Source organism: Tamandua tetradactyla, chromosome 7 (assembly GCF_023851605.1).
Source record: "Tamandua tetradactyla isolate mTamTet1 chromosome 7, mTamTet1.pri, whole genome shotgun sequence".
Classification (NCBI taxonomy): Eukaryota; Metazoa; Chordata; class Mammalia; order Pilosa; family Myrmecophagidae; genus Tamandua; species Tamandua tetradactyla.
The window spans coordinates 36,149,789-36,175,535 of NC_135333.1; the positions used below are offsets into that span (position 1 = coordinate 36,149,789).

Genomic DNA, 25,747 nt, shown 5'->3' on the forward strand with positions numbered 1-25,747 from the left:
TCTGTTTATTCTACAGAGTTGGTCCTAACTCTCCGGGTCTTCATACTTTAACTGTTCTCACTGCTTTGAGCACCTGTCCTGACAGTGCCAGCTCCCCCCTTCACTCTGGCACTGTCTCACTGCCCTGGGTGGCATCTGCCTTCTACTCACTGCCTTATAAATGACCTCATCCTGTTACTTGTCTGGGCAGCCTCCCCAGCAGAACCCCAGTTCCTCACAGCAGGGAAGGGCTGTCTGGGGCTTCCCCAACCAACTCCCTGGCGCCGGGACACAGCGTAATTGAGGGAATAAGGTCCCCCTGCACCCTGAAGGCCACTCGCTCCCCAGAGCCTAGGACGCCCTTTAATACAGCCCTTTAATGCAGAGGAAAAAATAAGGTTGGCATGTGGGGAGGATTTAAAGGTCATCGCCCCTGAGCCAGGCCTTCTGCTTCCAGAAATCTACCCTAGAAGGAATCATTTGAGTGGCGGGCAAAGGCGTCTTCACACGTCATTTACAAAGTCCACAGATGGGAAACCGTGTAAATGTCCGACAGGGGTTCTCCAAGTTACAAGCCGTGATCCCTTTGGGTTTATGATGTGTCTGGAAAAGCTCATCTTTGGTCAAGGGAAAGCAGTATCCACAGTGCTGGGGCTGACTCTTGAGGTACAATCAAACATGAGCAGGTTTGCCTGGGATGTTAGGTGTTTTTTTTTCCCTCCTGCACCTACTTTTCTGCACTTTCCAAATTTTCTACAATGGACACAAGCACCGCATCAGACGTAAGTACTGGGCCCTGCAGTGACCCAGGCCAGAGTCGGCAAGGAGTGCAGGAGGCTTCCGATCAGTAAAGTTGTACTTCAGTTTTATTCTGCTCATAAATGACTCTGAAAAAGCTGATACGCAAGAGGCTAATACAGCTGTTGTCTAAAGGCAACGTCGAGACCACCGTGTATTTGCACGTCTCTCAGACCAGAGGCACTGCTCGAAATCTGCCCCCATTGCGAGAGCAGGAGGGGCGGGTCTGGGACAGAACAGATGACACCGGCTTCGCTCTGCCCGCCAGGCTGGCAGTCCCAGCCAGGGCCCAAGCTCCAAGGCAGCCTGGGGTGGGCCTTGGGTTTCAGGGCCCATGGGCCGGCAGACAGGCCCTGCCCAGCACCCTGCCCCCACCCCAGCCTCCGGGAGACCGGCCCGGACCCTGGACGGGGTGGGTTGGGGACAGCCTCTCGGCCCCCGCAAATCCCTCCCTAAGAGGGTGTCACATACAGTGTCAGTGCTGAGGCTGGGCAGCGGTCCCGTGTGGCCCGAATCCCCAGGGCCCCGAGGCTGGCAGTAAGGGGCTACAGCAAGAGTCAGCAGGACAGTGGCTGGAGCGGCCCATACATTTGTCTCCAGACCGTGGGCCATGGCTGGGGGCCTTGGGGTGGGGGTGGTAGTGGGGTGCAAGGTGCTGGCAGCCTCAGCCCTGTAGCGTGGGGTGGGAACAGTCACCAGGGTAGGGGAGCCAGGCCGCTCTGGCAAGGGCCAGGCTGGACCCTGCCCTGAAGACGGCTAGAGCCCTGCTGCAGTGGGGCCCCAGGGCACCGGCAGCCCCGGCTGAACCTGGCAGATCCGGGGCAAGATGAGTTAAGGAACTGGAGGGGGCGGGTGTAGAGGGGCGCGGGGAGTGGGTGGGCGGCCAGTGCCTGGCCTCAGAAGGCAAAGCAGCGCTCCTTGGGGTGGCCCACGCGCTCCAGGCTGGGCAGGCAGGCGTACTGGATCATGGGCGGGGGGCCGCACATCAGTACCAGCGGCTCCTCCTCCGGCGGCGGCAGGTGGTCCCGGACCATCTCCTCGTTCACGAAGCCCTGGCTGTAGTCCCAGGCTGTGGGGAGAGGCGGGCGGGTGGGTGTGCACGTGCCCAGGCCCACACAGCACATGCGCCCCCCAATCCCACCCCTCCCCCAATCTCGCCTTCAACAGTCATCTGAAGGAGGAAGAGAGCTGGGGCCAGACAAGTCCTGCCCTGCCCAGGCGTCCCCCACCCCGCCGCACCCCCCAACCGCGGGCCGGCAGCTGAAACCAGCTTACAAGCCCCTCGCTTTACAGTTTGCAAAGCCTCTTCTGGCTTCCATTTGGCTTCTCACGAGGCCCTAAAACCACCCCTGGATGGACAGAGGCAGGGGGTGCTGATTCCAGTTCACAGTTGGGGAAACCGAGGCCCAAGCCAGTGCCTAACCCCAGGTGGATCAAGGGACGCTCTCCAGCCACCAAACAGCTGCTGTCCCCATCTACAGGCCCACCATCCATGGGTGCGCCACGCCCATGCTTGTCTCCAGGGCCTGGCTCAAAAGCAATGAGGGCGCATGCCCGGAACACTCAGTGAACCTGAGCGCGGCAGGGCTGGGGCTGAGCTCCAAGCCCCAGGACCCCATGGCGGCAGCCCCAAGTGTGCACGCCATACCTCCAGGATTCACCCACATTCTGGAGCCTTTTTATTCCCCAAGTAACTAACAAGGACTGTGTGCGAGCATCCCAGGGGTCTGCCAGAATGGGGTGCTGATGATTGGGGCAAGGAGATGCCCACCCTGCCAGAGGAAGCAGTATCCCACCCAGCCTCAGTTTCCACATCTGTGCGCACAGTGCCGTCCCTGCCTACCTCACGGGTTAGGTCCACGTGAGAGGTCTCCCTGCCTTCTTTCCAATGTGTTGCTAAACAATCCGACTTTTGGGAATGCGCAAGGAGGGCGGTGCAAGGCCCTGCTCCCCAGAGAAGAGGCCGATTGGGCCCGTGCCGCACCAGGCCCCTCCACCACCCTGCGACGGAGGCAGGTCCAGGCCCCTCGCCCGCACTGAAGAGCTCAGGCTCTGGAAGCTGCTCCTGTGTCTGGGCAGTTTGTGACCAAGCCACCCACATGTGTGCTGAGGACCCTCGGGGTACAGCGCGGCCTGGAGGCCAAGTGTCCGCCCGGCAGGACCCTCCCAGGTCTGACAGCTCATTGCGCCAGGAGGTTTCAAGGCCCAGAGGGGCTCTCATCTCAGGTCACAGAGGAGCTGCAGCAGGGTCCCCAGCACAACACCTGTTGGAGCAGCCAAGTCTTAAACTCACTGCCCTTCGCGGCTGGCTCTGATGTTCAGTTGGGAGAAATGATACTTGGCGGGGGGTAGGGGGGCAGGGGCTTCAGGAGACAGGCCCTGCCAGGCAGGACTCCCCCCCCCCCCACAAGTCACACCTGCAGGGCGAAACTCAGTAGGAGCTCAGCCCCACAGGGACAGACAGGCAGACGCCCAGTGCCTGCTCCCTTCCCTCCTCCTGGTCCCACTGTGGGTGCTTGACCCAGGCCAGACCGAGTTCTGCTCAGTGGATGGGGAGGGCCAGTCTGCACAGATGCTCCACGGGGCTCTGGAGGTGCAGGTAAGAGGCTAGGCCCCGAGAACAGGAGTAGGGAGAGACACCCCACCCCCCCCAGAAGTAGGGGAGGAGCTGCAAGTGGCAGGAGAGGAGATGAATTGTCACCGGCACCACAGATGCCTGTCTGGGAGGGGTGGGCAGATACACAGGGCTCCACCAGGATTGGCTGAAGCCAGGGATGGTTTTCTACCCCCATGAGTCCCTCCAGCCCTGAGACCCCATGATCATCATCTGGCTTGCCTCTGTTCCTCGCAGTCAAAGGAACCTCCCCAGAGTCCTTGATGCCAAGAGAAATGCTGCTGCAACAGCTAAAGGTGAGAGGGTGTTGGCTGGCAGTGAGGGGCCTTGCCAAGATGGACAAAGCTCACTGCCTCACACTGTGCACCTCTGGGGGGACCCCAGGAGTGGGCAGGGCCAGGACAGTCCCCTGCTGACTGTGGGACCTGCAAGAGTCAGCTGTGCTTTTAGCCCTCAGGGGCACCGTCAGTGGGGACTGACCATATCTCCCTTTTCACCTTGGCTGCCGGGAAGCTCAGAACAATGTAAGTATTCTGGCAACTGTGCATTATGTTCTACCTGTTTGTAAAAACTGCATTCCTAATTCCGTTTCTGGTCCTGTCCTTGTTTTTCTTTGACTCCTGTCTTCCACTTACACTACTCTTTGACTCACCGTGTGAGTCCTTGTAAGCTGCCTAAAGTCCCTTCTGGAACAAGGCGGGGCACAGCTGGACTGGCCTGTTACCATTTTCCTTCCCAACTTCTAGAATTTCAGCTTATGCTGCTGTTAAAGCAATGCTTCAGCCCCTCCTGAACTATAAATCAGGGTGGTAGTAAATTTAAGCATCAGGTGCTTGACTACTGAACTGCACCTCTCATTGCCTCCTCATTGATTTTGTTAGGAAAACTGTCCCCAGAAGGCAGACAGTCCCCCACACTGCTAAAACTGCCACCAGAAGGGAGCGAGACCATCTCTCACTGACCCCTGTTTGACCGAGACGTGGGTACCACATAAATGTCCCCTTTTCCACTAGAAGAACAGCAGCTCTATCCGGGGTGCCCCCCACAGACCTAACTGCACCCCTCACTGAGCCCGGCTCGCTCTCCCCAGTCACACGGACCACCCACTCCCTGCCCTGCGATGCACTAACTGAGCAGCTTCTGGGGCACCACAGTGGGCTCCGCACACCTGCCCCCAGGCCTGGCTGCTACCCACGAGGCTCAAACACTCGACGTGGCTCCTCCCAGGCACGGGCCCCGAGCACCTGGCTCACAAGACGGGCGTGAGCGCCGAGTCTGCAGCTCACTTCCCGGGGAGGGCCAAGTGTTGGGTGGATGGTGGATCCCCACTGGGGGGGCTCCGGGGGTCCGTGGGCCATGGCAAGAGCGAGAGGCAGAGCAGGAGCGGGAGTGGGCAGTCGTGACCTGCAGACTGCATGCTGGCGCTGTGGGCTTAGAGGGAGCCTCAAAAATGTCCAGTTTCCAACACTGAGAAATTTCCCAGGAAAATCGGGATTCTCAGCTCCTCTCAGAGAGTGGAAAGGCCTGGCCACAGGAGGCCCAGGTCCTCACGCAGCGCTGCCTGCAGCTGAATGGGCAGGTGCCCTCCCGCAGGCCCCCCAACTCCGCAGAGTCTCCCAGCTCCAGGGCCTGCACCATCCACTAGGAAACCCGAACTCCTGCTTCTCTTGCAGTAAAGAAGAAACGAGGATTGTTCTTGTGCCCACACTCCTTCCAGAGAACAACCTCATTTCAAGTGTGGGGTCCGCAGCCCCCATTCTCTGCCTCCTCTGTGGCCTTGCCCCCACCCTCCAACTCGCTGTGTGACCTCGGCAGAGCGTAACCACCTGGGCAGGTGGAATGCAGGGAGCAGGGAACTCTGGCCAGCTCCGTGCCACCCTGCTGGGGCTGACGATGGAGAACAAATGGATGCAAGGTGCCTGATGGGGTACAAGCTGCAAAGGGGGTGCAGTGGCCCCAGCCCTCGAGGGAGCCCAGCCCAGGCGAGGATGTGGGCCTTCTCTGCCCAGTGGGGTGGTGCAGCAGGACAGGCTCTCGAGGCAGGGACCCGAGGTCGAGGCCCAGGTCCAGCGCTTCCCAGCTGTGTGATGGGAGTCCTTGTCTGTGATGGGCTAACACCACCTCCCTCTCCCAGGGACACCAAATGAGATCGTGCAGGCCAAAGGCTCTGTGCCGTGAGCGGCGCGGCACAGGTGGGCAGGGGCCGGCATCTGCCACCCCACCCTGCACAGGGCTCGCCCCACTCACCATCAGGGGCTTTGTCCACCGTGTACCAGAGCTTGAAGCGGGCGGAATGCTCGTTCCTCAGCTCCTCCAGCTCAGGCCGCAGCAGAATGTCCTTCTCGGTCTGTGCAGATGGGGACAGGGCCAAGCGGTCATGGGGGGCTGGCCAGGGGGGCTGCGTCTGAAATAAGTGCTGGCCCACACCCTTCACAGCGCTTCTAGGGAGACAGTCTGGCACAGCTCACCCAGAGCCCCAAAATGTCCATGCCCCTTTGTACCACCCCATGTAAGGAGCCGAGCGAGGTCCCGCCGAAGATGTTCACTGAGGCGTTTTTACAGTGGCCCCAACTGGACACAGCCTCAACGGCCCCCCAGAAGTGGAGATGTGATGTCTGGGGACAACACAGCATTACAAATGGCCCTTTAATGACATGGGGCAGCGTGCACAATGCAATGAGGAGGAGGAAAAGCAACTCAAAAGAACTCAACTATAGTTGCAGAGAGAAAAGATGGGAAGGAAATACACCAAAATATTCATCACGGTCATTCTCAGGGCTGTCATAGTACTTAAGATAGTGAGTGACTCAGCTAAAATAATGAAGGCTGGCCTCTAGACGCTCGTGGGACTTGGGCACAACTTTACATTTTGGCATCTCATCTATAAGCTGGGGAACAGAAACCAGGTCCCAATCATACAGGCTTGACAAAGCTGCCTGCTCTGCTTGGCCTACGACCCCCAGCCCTGCTTCACCAGGCCAGCTGCACACGGGCCGGGATGGTTCAGACCAGGGTCACCTCTGCCAGGAAGCCTTCCCAGATCCCCCAGGTGCCATCAGGAGTCTCCGCTCAGAACCACCACCCGGCTTGGCCCCTCTTTCCATTTCTGATCACAGCCGCTGGCCCAGGTACGTGCCCCATGAGTCTGCAGGTCACTCACAGACAGACAGGGCCCCTCAGGCTGGGGGCAGCAAGACTGACCTCGTGAGGCTGTCAGGAAAACTAGGGGCAGGCTGACCTGCTAGCCAACTGCTAGGGGTCAGGGGTCAGCATCTCTGCTCCTCAGGACTGCGAGCAGCACCCGTCCCACCATGTGCCCAATGGGACCTCCACACACAGCAGGAGAGCGACCACAGAGGGGCAGGAGGGCAGGGAAAGGACAGAGGTTCTGAAGCCACAGCTGCCACTATTTACCCAGTACCTGCTGCCCTGTCCTACCCTTCAGTCTCCCAGGAGTTTGTCCTGGAGACTGGAACACATGCACACACACACACACACGAATGACCAGTTGCCAGGCACTGGGGTGGCCGCAGTTGAGAGCCTGGGACTGTCCCTGCTGCCGCCACCACCCCCAACATAAAACTCAGGCTGGGGAGCTGACCCTACCCACGCCTGACCCTTAGCAGGCACCTGCACTGACCACAAGGCAGCAGCACCTGGCCGAAGCGAGGGCCTCTCCACCCTCAGTGCCTGGCCGGGATCCGGAGCCGCTGCCCGCCCCATGATGCTGCCCCCACAGGGATGGACGCACAGCAGGGATGGCCAGAGCCTGCCGGCCCCCCACTGTCCACTCCCGGGGCCCCAGGCGCACACCCGCCGCTCCTCGGCCTTCCAGAGCGGGATGCCAACGCGGAGCCCTCATCCTCCAAAGGCCGGGAGAAGTGCGGGGGCTGCCGGGGGGCTGCAGCCCTGCCCATCCCCCCACGCCTGTCCGCCAGGCCCTGGGTGCAAGGCCTGTCCCTACGCACCCTCCAGGCCCCATTGCTCCCTTGGCCCATGCCCCACACAGCTGGCCGGACAATGGGTGGAGCCCTACAGGGGGCTCCGGGCCCTGGCCTGGGATGGCCGCGCTTCCTGGGAGACACACACGCTCACGGCCCTGTCTGCACCCCAGCGTCCATAGCTGTGGGCCAGGGCAATCCCTCCACCCGGCCAACAGGCTAAGGCGGCCCACAGCCCTGTGAGGTGCCCTGCCCGTCGTCCAAGGCCCGAGGGCCTCACGGAGACTCAAACCCCGCACTGCCAAGTCCTACTGCTGCTCGCCCTGTGCCCCACAGCCAGCAGAGACATTCTGACTCTTTCCACCCCTGGGCCTGATAAAGACCACCCTGGCTGGTCTCAAGGCAGCTGCCAGCAGCTGTGGGGGGAGGAGAGGGGAGGGGAAGAGTAAAGGGGAGGGGAGAGGGAGGGGAGAGGGAGGGGAAGGGGAGAGGAAGGGAGGGGAGGGCTCTCCGCAGTCTCAGGCCACTCCCGCCCCATCCCCAACTAGAGCCTTTTCCAGAAGGGTTTGCTGCATCCAAGGATTCAGACAAGGCCATCCCTTCCAGACTCAGTTTCCTCACAGGTGGACAAGGCAGGGCTCGGGCCATATGGACCCTGGGGACAAGCTCACTCGAACCTTTTATCTGAGGCACAGGGGTTCTGGGCATGGCCCCCACGGCATGGTGGGGGGAGCGTCATCTTGGCCTCTCCCCAAAAGGCTGTCACATGACCAAGTCCTTGTATCCACAGTCATGAAATGGCCCGGAAAGACCCAGGGAACAATCTCACTTCGCCAGCACAGCCCACAGGCGAGGAGCCAGGCCCCAAGAAGGAAGTGACTTTCCAAGGCCACACAGTGGGCAGGGCAGGCAGAGAAGGGATGCAGGGACATAACCTCAGGAGTCAGGGTACGAACTCACCCCCCGGACCTCAAATGCCCACCAGTTCAGGGCCCTCGTGCAACCATCTGCCCTTGGCCCCTCCAGTCTAGGCCGCCCAAGCCAGGACAGCCGTCTCCCCACTTCACTGGTGGGCAGCAAACCCTGCTGGTGGAGGGGGCTCTGCGGTGTGGAGGAAACACCATGGAGAAACCTCAGGGAGGGAGGTGGGTGGTGGCCCCAGGTACCTCCCACCCGGCTCCGGTCAGACCGGGGGACTCAGGAGGGACCGAAAGGCCCGGCCCCTCAAAGTTGAGGCTACCTGTGCAGAGTGTGCCAGGGGCCCCACCGCCAACCGCCCCAGAGACCCTGGCAGGGCTGGTCGGACCCGTGGGCAGCGCCCTGCTGGGCCCCATTGTCCGAGCCAGGCTGGCCCACGGTGGAGGCCACCCACTGACCTGGTTGGCGAAGAGCAGGTGGCACACGGTGTGGTCAGCCGGGTCCTTCAGGATGGCGCGGATCACCTGCAGCATCGGGGTGATGCCTGCAAAACACCCCCCAACGCACTGAGCGAGTGCCCACCAAACACATGGGGGTGGGGGGCTCGGGCCCAGCCCCTGCCCATGGGCTGCCCACGGCTACTGGAAAACTGAGCCCCCTCCCACACCCAACCCCCCTTGCGGCGTCCCCCTGGCCAGCGAGCGGGCCCGCGTACCCGTTCCTCCCGCAATCATGCCGACAGACTTGACCGTCGTGATGACAGGGCTGGACTTCTTGTCTGGACGGATGGCGAACTTTCCTGGGAGAGAGAAGGAGGTGAGACCAGCTCTCCTGCATGCCGTGCTGGGGTCAGCAGGCCGGAGAATCTGCCCTCATTTTCAGGGCTGGAGGGTCGGAGGCAAGAGCCATTCAACCCTGGCCGCAGCAGCTGTAGACACCAGGACCCCTAGGGACCAGGCTGGGTCAGGGGCTGCAGCTCAGGGTCTCAAATTCATATGCCAAAAAGGAATATAAGGAGCTCCTCACTGTAGCAAGGGATAGCAGAGTCTCAGAACTGGAAGCTCCCAACACAGGCTTTGTCTTGTTTGTTTTCAGATGCTGGATGAGCTCAACAAAGCTGGTCTGGGGGCCGGATCTGGACCCCAAGGACAGCCAGTGTGCAACCCCTGTACTGGCCCCTTGTCCCCACACAGCCAGGGAAACGGAGACCCCAGAGAGGACATGGCTTGGCTGACAAGCGTCACCCCCCCAGACAGTAGCCGTCAGGGCTCGAACCCAGGACTCCCAGATTGCTCACATACGCCACACCTGTGTGGGGGGGTCCCAACCCTAGTTACCTTTGCCCTGGTAGACCAGCAGCCCATTCGGGCCCCGGAACTCAATGGTGTCTCCAATCTTCATGCTTTCCAGGTACTGGGACATCTTCCCTCCAGCAGGAAACTTGGGATGGGTGTCTTTGAAGTAAACCTGCAAGACACACCTGCCGTCCTCAGGCCCCAGGTCGCCCAGGGTCACTGGGGCAAGTGCCAGGTCCAAGTGGGAAGGAAGTACCTGACCCACATCCTGGGCCCCCAGCTGTCCGCCCTCCATCTGACGTCCCCCTGGAAAGCAGAGGGTCACCCTGGGGTACAAGGCCAACCCATCAGGGGGCCCGGTGCCAACAGCCACCCGAACTCAGCAGCCACCCCCTCATGCCAGGAGATTGCAACACCCCTCAGTGCGGTGAAGGCTCTGCACAGCCCACTCAGCAGGACCCCCCTGGGGGACTTTCAGTTCCTTCTGTTTTGTGCTTTTTTGTGCCATCGAAACATCACTGCCCCCATGAAGCTCTTGGACCAGCTCAGATTGGTCCACCCTCCTGGATTACTGCCTGGGGAACCAGGGAAATGCTGTGAGCACGTGTGAGAGATGGAGAGAGAGCAGGGAGCTGCTCACGCTGCCTGGGGCTGTGGGAGGCCTGTGGAGGGAGCATCTGCAAAGGTCCTTGGCGGACAAGATAGACAAGAAGTCTAATGGGCAAAGAAGGGGGAACAGCGGCTGGAAGAAGATGGAATGTGCAAAGGCAAGGAGGCCTAAGAGGGCAGGAGAGTTTGTGGGGCTACATCTATGTGGGGGACAGAGGGGGGAGCACACTGCCCTGGGTTCCGTGTGCCAGGCTGGGAATCCCAACATGTCCAGGGCCAAGGGAGCCAGCAAAGCCAGGGGTGGGGTGCAGCCATTTGTAAGTTTTCCGTCCTCCACATGAATCCAACAACATCCTGTCCACATCCAGCCAGTGAGGTCAACACGGATGTGAACTCACTCACTCACCTGCCACTTTCCCTTTCGCTGTGGCCAAAGCTCCAAACAGTGGAGAGGCCACCAAGGCCCTCTGTGCCCTGGCCCCACTGCCCACGCCACGTCCCCAACCGACCTTGAGCCATTTTGCCTTCAACCTCCTTCCGACCTCAGGACCTTTGCACTTGGAATGTCCTTTTCTTCCCTCTTCACGTGGTGGACGTGCTTATTTACATCTCTAATATCTCACTGTCACCTGCTCAGGGAAGCAGCTCTCTGTCCTGTCCCGCCAGCTCTGGGTTTGAGGGCTCAGCTTCAGGTACTTCCCCCCTTGGGCACTGACCCAAGAGTGTGGCCTCTCTGGGTAATTATTTGTTCAGTGGCTGCCATCCAACCAGAGGCTCCTGCAGGCAGGGCAGGACTGACTGGGGTACCCCCAAGCCACCCCAGCACAGTGTCTATGTGAAACTGACCTCACAGTGTCTCTCCAAAGGACCTGGTCTAAGAGGGATGCCAGGCCAGGGTGGGGACAGCGGCCACCCCAGTGCCCCCCCCCAGGCCCTGCTGAGACTCAGGGCTGCAGCCCAGCGGGGGTCTCTGCCTCTGTCCCTCCACCCAAGAAGGGCCTGGCGAGGGGCTCCAAGGGCCTGTACAGGAGGAGGGACAGGAGGCCTTGTCACTGGGAGTGCAGACTGTGGGCAGCTAGGCTGTCCAATACCCAGACCAGCCTGGGCTGGTTCTCCCGTGGTGGACATGTCATCAGAGAATATGGGTCACCACTAAAAACTAGTTCTTCTAGTTTTTGCAAAAATGCACCCTGTCGCGTTCGTCACCGTTTGGCTTTTCCATTCAGCGCCGTGTTTTCTAAGCTCCTTGCCAGTCACTGTGCTTTTCTGAAAGGCTGCTTCTGACCCATTTTACCCACCCCCACCTCCGTGATGGACCCCCATCTCCCCTAGCCCCACCCGTCCAGACAAGGCACGACGAGCATCTCCTGCTATCCCCCTCGCAGCCCACAGGACACTGTGTGGAGAAACACGCTCGGGAGAGGACTGCGGGCTCCGAGACCCCACGACATGGCGCGTGTACTGGAGCAGGCAGGCCTTGCCCCCCTGGACTGCCCCCAAAACCCCCAGAGACCCGGGCCTTGCCAGGTTAACCACGGTGACGTGTGCCTCAGGAGTGTGGCTGCTTGTACACGCAGCTGGCCATTCTGTCCAGGAGCAAGTCCTCGTTTGAAGTCGTAGCCTGAATCCCAGCCCCTGCCCTCTGAGACCCCTGCTCGGGCTTTAGATGCTGACCTATGATTTGCTGCACTCAGGGACCAGGCGCAAAGGAGGGCTGTGTTCTGAGAGCCCAGGCTGGGGAGGGACAAGGGCCCCCATGGAGGCTTCAGCCTCGACCCCGAGCCCCACGGCCGTGGCCTGGACACCTCACCTTTATGACCAGGTCCACATAGCCCTTGTCGTCGTCGCTGGAGACGGGCGTGTAGGGCCGGATGACCAGGTTGCCGTCGATTCGAGCCGAGAGGTAGATGTGCTGGCCTGCGGCAGGGAGGGCCGGGGATGCTGGGCCAGGGGTAGCTCTGCCAGCATCCACCAGGTCTGGCCATCCCCCCCACCCATGGCTCCCCATGACCCAGCATTCGAGGCCTGGCCTGGCCACAGCTGCGGCTGACCCCACTCCCATCCCACCCACTGTCAGAGATGCCGGGCCCCTCCCATTCTCATTTAGACAAACTCACCCACGAAGGCCCAGAACAGCGGTCACCTCCTCCCTGAAGCCTTCCCTGCTTTCCCAAATGAAGAACAAGACCCCCCAATCTCTATGACCCGGAACCCCAGCTGCTGGCACAGGCGTCTGTCTGGGGTGGGGCTGGACTCACCGATGGGGAGGCCCAGGACGTGCTGGGGCGACGGCAGGGCGAAGCGGAACCGCCGGGTGTCATGGCTGACGACCTGTGAAGAGGCCCCAAAGGCACTGTTCAGCACCCAGGGGCAGGGGGCCACAGGGCCCGAGCCCACGCGAGAAGGAACACTGATGCCGCACACCAGCACACATGTATTAGGACCCAGACAGGACAGACACATGCGGGGGGAATCCAGCTCTCGTGGGCCCAGAAGGGGACAGTGACCCCCCACGACCACACACCAAGGTGGCTGGAGCAGGGCGTGGACCAGGGTCCCAAGGGGAGACTGCCAGAGAGCCCAGAAAATTCCAGGAGGAGGCGGGCAGACTCCACCTCTGCCGCCAGCTTGGGGAGTGGCCTAAAGAACTCAGGGACAGGACTGGCAAGTGGGGGGGCTGCGCTGAGACAAGTCCTCATGTCTCTGGATCTCAACGGAGGGGATCTAGAAGCCACTGCACCTAAAGGCCCCCCTGAGAAGTGAAGCAGTTCTGGCTGAAGCCAAGCTAGGCATGCCAGGAAGTGCCCAGGAAGTCCCTGCTGACTGAAGCCTTTGCCCAGCACAGGTGGGCTCTGGGGCCCAGGAAGGAGTGGGAGGGTGGCGGCTAGCTCCCCTTTGGGGGAGGGGACTAAAGTCCCCAGAAGCCCCATCAAATGATCCCCAACAAGGACTGGGTGATGAGTAAGCCGCTCCTGGTCACACAGGGAACCACTCAGGTCTGGGAACCAAATCCTGTGCCTTGATTCCTGCCTGGGGCTCCCGGAGGCCCCTGGGTGGTCTCCCCTGCACCCAGGAGGGGGGATGTGGAGGGATTGGGTGGAAGTCAGGGAGCCGGCGTGCACATGCTCATACCCGGGGCCAGCAGCATGGACCTGGCAGGGTCCATGAATGAGCAGTGTTACCACTGGGAGGGAGGACAACAGACTTCTCCAAAGGGACAGGGCGGCATGGAAGCCAGTGCCAGCTCAGTCCGAGACAGAGAGAGTGCTGCCTCGGGGGCAGCAGCACCCCATGTGATGTGCGGGCACAGGCAGGTGGCTTGGCTCCCAGCCCGAAGGCTGCCTCCTCCAGGGAGCCCTGAACTCTGGGCAAACAGATTCCGGGATTACAGACTGGTCCTGAGGTTCAAGGTCAAAAACTCACAGGCCAGACCATTTTTGAAAGAAGACCAGATGTGAGGGAAAGACACTGCCAATTACCAAGTGGGGTGGTCTGACAGAGCCCAGGAAACGGACCTACAAGCAGGCCCACTGCTGACCCCTCGGAGCCACCCCAAGGCTGTCTGGGGGAGGGCAGAGGATAGTTCCCACTGCCTGGGAGCTCTAAACCCTGGAATAAGCCCCAGGCTCACGGGGGAGGGGAAGAGCCACTGTCCGACAGTCCTATGGTAAAAAACTAGATGGACGTCACAAATGATGGAGCAGCTCTGGGCTAGATGCCACACCACACAGCCACATTGCAGACGCAGGTAAAAAAACATATATAGGTTCTTAAAGAAAGGAAGTAGGTGCACACACGTGCACCCCACAAATCAGGAATGTAGGGGTGTGAGGCCCAGCAAAGGGTCTGGCGGGGATGTGCTGACCCGTGAACGGGCCGTGGGCCTGGAGGCTGGGGGCGGTGAGAATTCACAAACAGGATTTTATAGCAAGCACATACAGACCACACACTGCTTTTGGAATTAATAATAAAAAAAAAAGTTACAAAAGGTTTCAAATCATGCCGATTTCATGTCGGTAAGAAACGCGTGTGTGCATGCATGCACATGTGTAAGAAACTTATTGTAAGGTTGAGTGTGGTCTCATCTGGGAGATGGCAATTATTTCCCCTTTTCCTTTGGTTTTCGATTTTTCTGTGAACTCCTATTGTCATTACAGACACAAATCCTATCACAGGAAGCACCAAGCTGTGTGCTGAGGCCTAAGATTCACGTGGAGGTGAGGTTCAGGAAGCTGGGCATGTGCCCTGGGCGGTATTAGGGTCCAGGGCCTTGGGTGGGTAACTTTTGCTGGTCCGTGACTCAGTTTCCCCTGCCACACCCCTCCTGAGGCAGCTGTGGGTAGCCAGAGGTAGAGGAAGGGAAGGGCCGTGATGACGGAGGCAGCCCAGAGTGGGTGACACGGCAAAGAAGGGCAAGGAGGGTACTCGATCATGACCGAGGTTTGCAAGGCAGCTGTGGCCTCACTGCCAGGCTAGCTGGGCACGCCGCGTGGCAGGCCGTGGGGAGAGGACGCCTGGGATGGGCTGGGAGGCGGGAGAGGGCTGAGTCCCTGTCTTCCGGGCACTGGGTACTTGGAGGGGAAGTGCAAGGAGGCCTGCATCTAAACCCAGGTGCTACTCAACTTGGGGTAACCTCGAGTGACCCTATCCCCCTCCTCCAACTGTTCAGTGGGAGCTCGGACCCCAAAGTTCCACTCTGACCCTCTGTGGAATAGGGAGTGTGACTCAGGGAATGGGCTCTGCGGTCAAAGAATCCTGGGTTTGAATCCCACTCCTGCCACTCACTGGTGGCCTTGGCATGGGAAACTGTCTTACTTTCCCCATCTATAAAATGGGCAGCTAATAGGATCTCCCCCCGGGGGCCATGCTGGAGCATACAGGTGCTTGTGAAGTGCTGGGATGCTGGCAAAGAGGCAAAGGTGCCAGGAGACATCATACACGCACACACACACACCCCAACCCTCATGGGGCTAGCACCCACCTCCTTATCGATGAGCCGCAGTGGGTACTTGACGTCCGGGCTCTCAAGGGTGATGGCTGGGCCGGAGCGCTGGAACAGCTTCATGAGCAGGCTATAGAGGAACCAGACTGGGGAGAGCACCACGTGGCCCAACTGGAAAGGGGGACAGTTGCGGGGTCAGCGCAGGATGCCAGGGGGACCCTGCCGCCTGCCCCTCCCCAAATGCGCCAGCTCATGCTGCCACCCTCTGCCTGGAATGCCTTCTCCCTGCCATCCTCACCCAGGGAACTCCAGCATCCACTCTGGTGCCTGTTGGGGACTCCATCGGGTCCCCCACAAAAGCAGGCTCACATCCCAACCCCAGATCCTGTGGGTACGAGTCCGTTTGTGAACAGGGCATGCGAACATGTCACTGGTTAAAGTAATGTCCAAATTGGAGGGTGGGCCTTCACCCAACATGGACGAAGCAAAGGGAAGTGGACACAAAAGGAGAGGCCATGGGGAGCAGCCAGAAGTTGGAACTCAATGGAGTTCCTGGAGAGAAAGGGAAGAAGCCACCATGTGTCCTGCCCTGCGATGGAAAAAACAAGGGCCAAGGATCGCCGGCAGTCAGCCTCAACTACCCGTCTTCAGGGAGAAAGCTCTGCCTTGCTGACGCCTTGACTGTGGACTTCTCCCAACCGCAAAACCATGAGCCAATAAATTCCCATTGTTTAAGAAATACCACTGCCTGGTATTTGTTTTAGCAGCCAGGAAATGAAGACAGTGTCCGCTGGGAAAAGTTACAAAAACTTGCCGTATGAAACCTATCACTGCATTTCATTTCTATGGACACTGAAGACTCAGTCTTTGGTGCTCAGTCCCATGAGAAAGAGTTCACTTAGGGCTGACAGCCTGGAAAAGCTCCATTCCCCCAGAGGAACAGCTATAAAGAAAGGTATATAACTGAGAAGGTATCGTTTTTCACTGTGGCTGCCAGGAAGCTTGAAGTAAAGCTCACAGGTACAGGTACTGTACAAAATCTTGAGAATCAGACATCTATGCTCCCTCTCGCCCTTCCTCTAATCAACTTCCTCGGTCCTATTAAGTGATGTTAAATCCTAGGTTAAGTAAACAGACAACAAACCCCAACTCAGAATCCACCTGAGCAGACTTCCCTGACCAACTGGCTCTACTGCGTCTTTGAACCCAGACCCTGGGGCCTCTGGGTGGGTGGTCTCTTCTTGCTGTCCCACAGAGCCACTACAAGGAGAACAAGGCAATGAGATATTAGTAAATCAAGTCACCTTTCTTAGATGCTGAACACGAGCCTCTTTGAGCCCCAGGTTCTGGGCTTTGGGTGTCAGGGGCAACTGTGGCACTGAGCTGGGCACTGGGAAGCACTGCCCCTGCGGGCTGTGTGACCCTGGGCAAGTCCCTGGCCCTCTCTGAACTAGCTGGAGCAGGTGATGCATAAGGCCCCGAGGCAGAGATCGTAATACTCTATCATTATGGCCAGCAACTGGGCCAAGCACGACGACAACCCCATGAAGTGGGTGCTGCTGTCACTGCCACTTTACAGAAGGGATCAAGATCAGAGAGGGTAAGTGGCTTGTCCATGGCCACACGGCCGGCAGGTGGAAAGTGGTGATTTGAACCCAAGTCCACCTGCCCCCAAAATCACACTCTCAAACCTCAGGCCCATGCTGACCTGCGGTATGCCCTGAGGGGCTTCTCCTCATCAGTTCCCCTTATATCACATCTCAGCTTCTCAAAGACCTGAGGGCCAGAGAGCTCACTGCTCAGGGTTCACCTGGAGAAACACCCTTGCAAAAAGAAAACAGGGCCAGCCACCTTCACTAGCTGCTTCTGTCCCTGGACAGATCACTTGGCTTCTCCTAACTCAATTTCTCCATCTCTGAAATGGGGAACACAAGCCAGATTCCCTGGGGTCGTGGGGATTGGAGAAGAGCCACAGAAAGCGCCTGACCCCACGCAGGCCTGCACGTGCCCTGCAGCAGCCACCCTGCCATCTGGGAGCCGGGTCCTGGGCAGATACAAACATGTGGATCCAGGTAAGATTCAGGAAGAAGCCGAGAATGGTCTCAAGGCATCTGAGAGCAATTCTGCAGAGGAGAGCCTGGCAGACAGCGCTGCGAGAGCAAACCTGCCAGAGACGGGGCGGGCAGCGTCGAGTACCCGGCACTCAGTCTGCAATCTTACTGCAATGGCTCTAACAGGACACGACCACGAGGAGACCGAGGGACAACCTCCAAGGTCACAGGCCTTGCCCCTTCAAAATTGTCAACGCCGTGGAAAACAGAGAAAGGCTAAATGAAGGGGGCTGGAGTGGGCTGAATGAGGGTCCCCCACCCCAACCTGGGAATGTGACCCTATTTAGAAAAAGGGTCTTTGCAAAGGTAATCTCATAAAGGATCCTGAGATGGGATCACCCTGGATTATTCAAGTGGCCTCAAATGCAATGACAAGCATCCCCATTAGAAGAGGAGAGGAACAGGCACAGCGGAGCCCATGTGGAGACAGGGGCAGGGGGCAAGTGAGGCAGCCACAAGCCACAGGGGCCACAGGAGCTGGGGGAGGGAGCGCCGCCCTGCCCACACCTTGACCTTCAGCTTCTGGCCCCCAGAACTGTGGGGGAAGAACGTTCTGTCGGTTGAAGGAACCAAGTGTGCGGTAACTTGCTGGGGCAGCCCAGAGCACCAAAGACACAGATCAGAAAGTCAGAACAGCGGAATGCAGCACGTGGTCTTGGATTAGATCCTTGGCCATGAAAAATCAGTTTAAAGGACAATATTGGGGCAATTGAAGAGATCTGAGTAAGGTCACAGATTAGAATGAATTGTTATTCTATTCTTTTCTGATTTGATGTTCAATGGTTATGTAAGAGAATGTCCTTGTCCTTAAGAGATAACACTGAAATATTTAAGGGTAAAGGGGCATTGGCTGCAACTTATTCTCAAACATATCAAATATCCTACACATACCTAATATATACAATATATATGCTTGTATATATATATGTATAGTGATTGAGAAAAATAAAGCCAATATGGCAAATGCTAACAATTAGTCCATCTGGGTTCAAAGTATCAGGAGCTCTCTAAATATTCTTGCAATTTTTCTGTATAAGTCTGAAATTATTTCAAAATAAAAGGGGGGATGGGCAGAGTCCAAATTGGTGGTCAAAGAGCAGAAGTTTGAGAACCAAAAGTTCACATAAAACACGGGCTCTCAGGAAAGCTGCTTTCACAGTTCATTCAGCCAACCTTCCCTAGGGTACACGCCCTATATTTGGGTTCTCTCTGAAAATGACCATGTGTGTTCTCTTCTTACAACCCCCAAAAGTTCCCCTTTTTGCCCTGGGTGCCAGGAAGCTCAGAGCTAAGTTTCTTGTTTACATGGATGGAGACCTCTTGCTTCTTGCATGGGACACAGCTACGAGCATCTTGCAGCACAGTGTATTCTGCAGAGCACTGATCTGGAAGTAGCCCCTGCTTTATTCAGGGCTCAGTAAGATGCTGCTCACTTCTCAAAGTCCAGCCCCACCGCTCCCGCTTCCTGGAAACCCTGCAGGTCTCCCCTTACTTCCTCAATCTTTTGGCTGCATCTCCACCTTCCCCAACCCGTGAACCAGGGGGGTGAGTCGGGGTCTGATCCCTCCCTGCCTGCAGCCCCTGTGAGGGCCAGGACAAGTCTGGCACAGAGTGGGCACAGACAAAGCCTGTAGGACCCTGTAGCCCAGCCCTACCCCCCACTGTGTAAATGGGATGGGCAAAAAACAACTGAGGGGTCCAGTGACCCAGCTGAGGGCCTTGGGCATGGCGCGGCCCTCTCTGGGCCTTGCTGTCCTTGTCTGGAGAAGACCCCCTGGGGGAGGGGAGGGGAGGATGAGATGGGGACCAGGGTACAGAAGGGTCTGTAACCCAGCTACTGTGAGCCCCGTGCAAAGGAGTTTTTCCTGCCACTCTCACCTGCGAGACCGAAGACCAAAGCAAAGGGCAGAGATGGCTAAGATTCCCTGCTAGGCCTGGCCCCATGCCACACTCCCAAACCGGCCCAGCGGCTTCCAGCCTGCCTGACTGCTGTTAGCGACCCTTTGTAAAGCTCAGAACCTCCCTCCCAGGCAGGGCCTCCCTGCTGGCTGCAGCCGAGGCCTTGCACTCTGGGCCCCTGGGGTGTGCTGCTGGCTCCCAAGGGAAGGCCTGCGGGGGCTGGCCCAGCCCCATCACAGCCAAAAGCCACACAGATATTCTTCAGCTACCATCTGTTCAGCCAGCACCTTCCAGGTCCTGGGCACCATGCAAGCATCTCCCCTGTCCCGGATCTCCGTTAAGGCCCTGGGGAGCAGTCCTGGTGTCTGGATCAGAGAGCCCAGGGTCCAAGTCCCAGTGAGACCTCAGGAGAGTCACTTGCCTCCCCAGCCACTGAGGATGGTCTCATCGAGGACAGGGGGGCACGTGGAGAGCTAAGGCCAGGAAGGGCTGCACCAGGGAAAAACAGCAGTATGGCCCAAGCCTGGGCCAGAGTTACCCAGGATAAGCCACCATCACCCCCCTGCTGCAGGAGCTGCTAGTACTGCCAAGTTACAGATGAGGAGACTGAGGTCCAGAAAGGAAAAGTAACTCTCCCCCAAGCCGACCCTCGGACCACCACACACGGGACACCATGCGGAGCCATCATCCCTGTTTCCAGATGCAGACAGGTGCAGGGCCTTGCCCAAGGTCATGCAACCAGTCGGCGGGGGGAGGGGGGGCAGGGAGACAGAACTGGAGGCCAGGCCTGTCCAGCCCAAAGCCCTGCCCTTCCCAAGCCACTGTCCTCTTGGTGCCCAGTCACGGAACCCACCCCCAAGCCTACTGCTCCGCTACAATCTGTCATTCCGCCTCCTGCAGGAAGGCTGGAACAACTGTTTCCAGCCCGGGCTGCCCAAATCAACAGGCCACTCCACCTCCTCCTCAAATACCATACATGGCTTCCCAGTGCCCAAACTCAAAAGGCCTTATAGTAGGGCCCCAACTCCAGACTCACCTCCCTGCTCCTTCAGCATCATGCCCTTTTGCCTCAGGCCTTTGCATATATTCTCTTCTGCCCTGAATATCCTTTCTCTGTGCTCATCTAACCAGCAAACTCCTATTCATCTGTCAGAGCCCAGTTCAAATGTCACTTCCCCTGTGCAGCCTTCCTAGGACTTCCCTAGTCCCTGGCCCACTCTCTTAACTTCCCAGGGTGAAGGTCATTCTGCTAATTCTCTCTGCTACAGGCCTTTTCCATATCCACCAGGAACACACTTTAGGAAAACACTGAAGTGAAATCACACTCTCAGGAAATCACCATTGTTGGGAGCACTGGACATGACATTAAGAGCCAACCATTTGGTGTTCACTGGTGTTTTGTTTCCAAACCCTGTACAGCCATTTCAGCACACCATAAGGAATACCGTAAGACCCCATGGCGTGCAGCTCACATCACAGCCTGCAGAGCCCCAGTCCCTGCATTTTCACAGGCCATGACAGACAGGAACAGCCATGTTCCCGAGGCCCAGAGAGGCCTTGCCCACCCCAAACCCATAAACATGGTCCTGTGGAATGAGCTGGGCTTGTGAAAGGATACTGGGCATTTCAGCTTCCTGCGCCTGGAAGCCAGCCCAGGGCTCAGAAGGGCCAGGCCAGCCCCTCACCGGGCTCCCGGTCAACACAGAAGGATGAGCCCCAGGGCGGAGGCCCTTTGGGAGCAGGGCTTTCCATCCCTCCAGTCCCATCCCGCTGAATCCTCAGGACTCAGAGCAAGAAGTTCTCAATAAATATTTGTGGAACGACTTAGTGAGGGGATAATGAGCCCCCACCCCCTAGACTCTGTTTACTTGGTCTGGAAGTTTCAGGAACCAGGCCCAGACCCCAGACACAGCCCATCCTGTTTGTCTTCAAAACCCATCACCCAGGCCTGGGGACAGGTGCTGGGGGAGGATCCAGGCTCCCAGCTCAGCCCGGGACAAGACGCCCCCACCCCCAGCAGTGGGTGCTGGAAGGAGCTGGGGCAGGATGGGCAGCAACAGCTAAATCCCAGCTGTCTTCCCTCCAGCCTCCAGGCCTGGGAGGTGGGTTTTGAAGACAAACAGCCCGGGGTGCTGCCAGCAGCAATGGCCCCCAAGTCTGTGGCCAGTCTACAGCATGGCCTGGTGAGAATATCTTGAGCCTAGGAGGAAGGTGCTGTGGTCACCCCCATGTCAGGGGAGGAAACTGAGGCTCCGGCCCTAGACCTGGTCCAAGATGGGACGTGAACCCAGGTGTCCAGCTCGAGCCCGTGCCAGGAACCACACAGCCTGTTTCTGCCAGGGGCAGCCCTGGCTGCTGAGAGCGCATGGGTGGCCCCTTTCATAGGGAAACATTCGAACCTGGAGAGGGAGCTATAGGTAAAGACCACCGCCACGCAGTCCACAGGGCCCAGTGGGCGCCACTCACACACCGGGGCCCGTGCCTGATGTGGGGATACAGTGCCAGGGAGACCCCACCCATGAGGCTCAAGCCAGTGGGCAGGCAGACACAGGCAGAGGAAAGCGTACCCCCCACAAGGGGCAGGGGAGGGGTGCAAACTTAACTTCGGGAAAGCTGGGGACCCTGCCCACTCATGGGGCTGGGACGTGTCTGTTCCCACAGACACGGGGGTGGAGAGGACCCCTCCCAGCCCACAGCACCACCCCCACAAGCAGCAGGCAGAGTAAACAGGAGGTGGACAGCTGAGGCCAAGGCCCCGCCCAGCTCCTCCTCAGCTGTGCTGCACACACATACCCACACACACACAGATGCACAAGTGAGCACACACATGCATACGCAGCAGCTGTCTGGGGGGTCTGGGTGGCAGTTGCCTCCCAGGCTCTGACCTGCTGCCTGTGTCCTCCCTGTCCCGAGGCTAACGCTCTACCCCTCCAGGGGACCCACCATCCGCCTCTTTTTGCCTCTGATAACACAGGACGGAGAAAGGGGAAATGGTGGAGGGTCCCAGGATGCCCCCAGGGAGCTTTTAAAGCTGAGGTGCCCATCCCCCCACCAGCCATCTTGTACCTGGAATTCCTAACTGGGAACCCAGGTGTCCACGCTGCCCAGGCCAGGTCTGGGGCAGGTAAAGGGACCCACCAGGCCTTCCACCCGGCAGGCCAGGCCCCCCCCAGAGCCAGCTCCCTGCCCAGGGTGCTGGACAAGTCAATCGACCACCTGCTTACCTGACTGCCGCTGGCCAGCTGCCCCCCCAGGATCTGAGTGTCCTGCTCCCCGCTGGGCCCCGGCTTGGGAAGTGGGAGGAAGTGGGAGGGAGCGGAGGAAGTTCTGCAGCGGGGGGCTCCTGGCCTGGGACAGTAGGGGGAAGGAGCCCAGGAAAAGGGACACGTGGCCAGCAGAACTGCCTCGCCCACCCGCTCTGGAGCTAGCTGGCTGGGTAGGGGTGGGGCCTCCACAGGGGAGACACAGCTCTGCTGCCCTGGGGTGGGGACCAGACGGTAGAAGGCCCCGGGGACTCTACCTGTGGTGGCGGTGGTGGCCTGGGCAGCCGGTGGGGGACCACACTCTGGGACGCAAGGCTGAGACCCCGATAGTGCAGACTCAATGCCAAGCTCTCAGCCAGTCCCCTGCGTCTGCGAGGAGGCTCCCTCAGAGCCTGCATATCCTAGATAAGATACCCAGTACACCCAGCGCCCAGCCCACCTCCCAGACCTTGGGGCGCCCCTGCGGGAGAAGGCCCAGTTCAGGGGTGCTGTGAGTACTTTCAGCAGAAACGGAGACCGTTGGGGGGCTAAGCACAACCCTGGCAGAACCCGCACCCACCACCTGAACAGATGAAGCAGGGAGCTGGCGTGGGCCTCCTGTCGCCAAGAAGTGACTCTGCCCCCTCCAGCTTGTCTGTTCAACAACAGCACAGGCTGGGGAGCCACCCACAGAGGCAGCCAGCACGGGCCATCAGGTGAGAGGGCCGTGGGAAAGGAGCAGAGGGAGGTCAGGGAGGGGGTCAGAGAGGCGGGATGGGGGTTGGGGGAGTTAGTGAGGAGGGTCAGGGATGGAGGTCAGGGATGGGGTTTGGGGAGGGGGTTCAGGAAGGGGGTCAGAGAGGGGGGATGTGGGTAAGAGGTCAGGGAGGGGGGTCAGGGATGGGGGTCAGGGACAGGGGTCGGGGGCCAGGGACGGGGTCAGGGAGTGCTCTGAGCTGAGGCGACATATGGACAGTGAAGGGGAAGGGGGTGACCTGTGGCAATTCCTGGGAAGCATGGTCAGGGGTCACAAGGGGGCTGAGGCAATCACAGGTTCACAATGGGCAAAGCTGCCCTTGGCCAGGAAGTCCCCCAGAGTCTGGGCTGGGCACACTTTTATGTGCAAATGCCCAGGCCAAGAGGCCTCTTGCCTCACTCCCCCAGGCAGGGAGGGAGGAGCAGGAGGCCCAGCAAGTCGCAGTCGCCTGGGGCGGAGGCTCCAGCCCTGGCTCTCCCTGGTGCTAGGCCCCCCACGCCCAGGGAGCCGCCAGCACCCTGGGGCCTGATCCCAGTTCGCCAGAGTGGGGATGCCAAGGGCCAGCCCTCCATTACTGCTTCCGGGAAACCGGGGAGAGGGCGGGGCTGGCCAGCAATAAAACACACACCCATGCTCTCACACACACCTTCACCCTCACATTTGCACACGTACACGCTCATCCGTGGACACACAAGCACTCACACATTCACAGACTAGTCAGGTCACACCGTCACGCTCACACAGGTTCACCCTCGCACACATATAAACTCACCTCTTATCCGCACCCACGCCCACACTCACACCCACACTTGCACTCTTACACATTCACACACATATAAATTCATGCACATTCACAATCACATACCCACCCCACACTCACACACACACACACACACACACAGGCTTCCTTTCCGCGGCGGAGGCCGGGAGGGGGAGGGAAGAGGTTGGAAGCAGCGGACCCTGACGCGCGTGGAGGTAGGAGGGAGAGGTGGGAAAGTGGGGGTAGGGGAGAGGGGTGGGGCCGCCGGGCCGCCCTGGGCACTCCCTCACACGCCCCTCGGGCGAAGGAGGCCGGCTCCCAGCGACACATTCCGAGCTTGAGTCACAGTCCCCGCGGGGCGCGGCGGCCGGCACGGCCGAGGCGGGACAGGGCGGCGCAGAACACAGTGGGGAGGGGGTCCCGCGCCCCCGCGCCGCCCCCGCCCCGCCCCCACGGCCGCGTCGCCATCAGCAGCAGTCGGAGGCCGAGGGCCTGGTCCGGCCGGGCGCCTGGGACCCCCGCGCCGGGTGCCCGCGGCCCCTGCCGCCTACCGTGCTCAGCTGGGCCCCCATGGTGGCGCCGTGCCGTTCGCTCCGCTGCTCGTCCCGCCGCTCGCTCCGCCGCCGCCGCTGCCGCCCGGACCGTCGGGCAGCCGCGCGCAGGCCCCGCCCCGGTTCGCGTCACTGGGGGAGGGCCGGCTCGGTCCCGCCCTTCTGGCTTCTGCGGGCCCCGGGGGGCTGGGACGGGCGGGGCCGGAGGCTGGCGTCTGCCGGCTGTGCGACCCTGGCCTTCCCTGGGCCGCCTTTGGCCCCATAAAGGAAGGGAGATGGCGCCTCCATCCCCAGCCTCGATGAGCTGTAAACTAAAATCCCGAACCTACACCGCGGCCTCCCGGGCCTGCGTGAGGACCTGGCCCTGCCAAGCCTAATCTCAGATCCCGCAGCTGAGCCGCTGGTTCGCGTTGACCGGCCACTCGGCCTTCATGACCCTGGAACCATCTCAGCTCGGTCCCACCTCAGGGCCTTTGTTCGGGCCGTCTCTGTCTGGAACACTATCCCCAGTTCCCATGTCCAGCAGCTGCTTACTGTTCACGTCCGGGATCAAATGTCCCCTCCTCGGTCCTGGCCCTCTCTCTGCTCCAAGCAGCCCCTCTTCTCTCTCCATCCATTACTCTCTGGGGTGGTGGGTCAGTACACTTCGCACTCCATTGAAATCGTCCTGTGTAAAGGACTGCTGGCTTCCCGAGGGCAATGTCCTGTCTGTTTTGAAGTGGCCAGCGTGCCCAGAGCCTAGTACAGCGCCTGGCACATAGCAGGTGCTCATAAATCCTTGTTGAATGAGTGAATTCAACAGAGAGCAGGCCCTCCTCTGTGTAGGCGGGTACTGGGCTCCTGTTGTCTCCCACCTGGCCCTTCTGGAAGGCTCATGACCCAGGGTGAGCTCCTGGGGCTCTGATAGGCCAGCTCAGGTGGACTGTCTGTCCCTGCAGTGAGATGTTGGCTGGACAGAGAAGGGAGAAGGGCCTTCTGGACAGAGGGAACCATGTACATAGCAACCTGGAGGCAGGAACCAGCTGGACAGATGCAGGGTCAGCAAGGCCAGAGCTGGCAGGATGTGAGGTTAGAGTGGGGCCATGGGATCTGGGTGGAAGGAACTGGGATTTCAGGGGGAGTGGGAGCCCTAGAGGATTTAGGCAGGTGGGGTGGGGTGGGGTGATGGTCAGGTTCATGGGTCAAGTTGGCCAGGTGATGGTGCCCAGTTTTCTGATCAAGTAAGCACTGGCCTGTCTGTTGCTGTGAGGACATTTTGGACTTAAATCATGAGCACATTGGTTGCTTCCATGGCTAATGAGAGCTGCAGTTGGCTAAGGGGAGTGTCTTCT

The 25,747-nt window shown here is 59.5% G+C and overlaps 1 protein-coding gene and 1 long non-coding RNA gene across 5 annotated transcripts in view; one reads left to right on the top strand and one right to left on the bottom strand.

Annotated features, from left to right (window-relative positions):
- Positions 1-827: 827 nt before the first annotated feature.
- On the bottom strand, positions 828-24,512 carry CYB5R3 (cytochrome b5 reductase 3). 4 transcript variants are annotated; one of them, XM_077169073.1, is made up of 9 exons: positions 24,417-24,512; positions 15,136-15,267; positions 12,413-12,485; positions 11,965-12,071; positions 9,588-9,717; positions 8,966-9,049; positions 8,709-8,794; positions 5,639-5,738; positions 828-1,846 (listed from the first exon to the last, which is right to left on the bottom strand). In XM_077169073.1, the coding sequence occupies exons 1-9, from the start codon at positions 24,435-24,437 to the stop codon at positions 1,674-1,676; spliced, it is 906 nt and encodes a 301-aa protein (XP_077025188.1). In that variant the 5' UTR covers positions 24,438-24,512; the 3' UTR covers positions 828-1,673. The 4 variants fall into 4 exon arrangements, with proteins under 4 accessions (XP_077025188.1, XP_077025187.1, XP_077025189.1 ...); XM_077169072.1 differs by lacking the exon at positions 24,417-24,512 and adding an exon at positions 22,627-22,747; XM_077169074.1 differs by lacking the exon at positions 24,417-24,512 and adding an exon at positions 22,331-22,431.
- LOC143691084 (uncharacterized) overlaps positions 22,594-25,747 on the top strand; it is a 59,973-nt gene continuing 56,819 nt past the window's right edge. Inside the window, exon 1 of the long non-coding RNA XR_013179339.1 lies at positions 22,594-23,064. This is a non-coding gene — a long non-coding RNA (uncharacterized LOC143691084). The remainder of the gene's footprint in view (positions 23,065-25,747) is intronic.

What these genes read in the sequence shown, in the direction of transcription:
- CYB5R3 (XM_077169073.1), bottom strand. Translation starts at nt 24,437, where the DNA reads ATGGGGGCCCAGCTGAGCACG. An exon ending in ATGTGGACCTGGTCATAAAG is followed by an intron (nt 9,718 to 11,964) that starts GTGAGGTGTCCA and finishes TGTGTCTTGCAG; the next exon opens with GTTTACTTCAAAGACACCCA. An exon ending in CATGATTGCGGGAGGAACGG is followed by an intron (nt 8,795 to 8,965) that starts GTACGCGGGCCC and finishes GGTGTTTTGCAG; the next exon opens with GCATCACCCCGATGCTGCAG.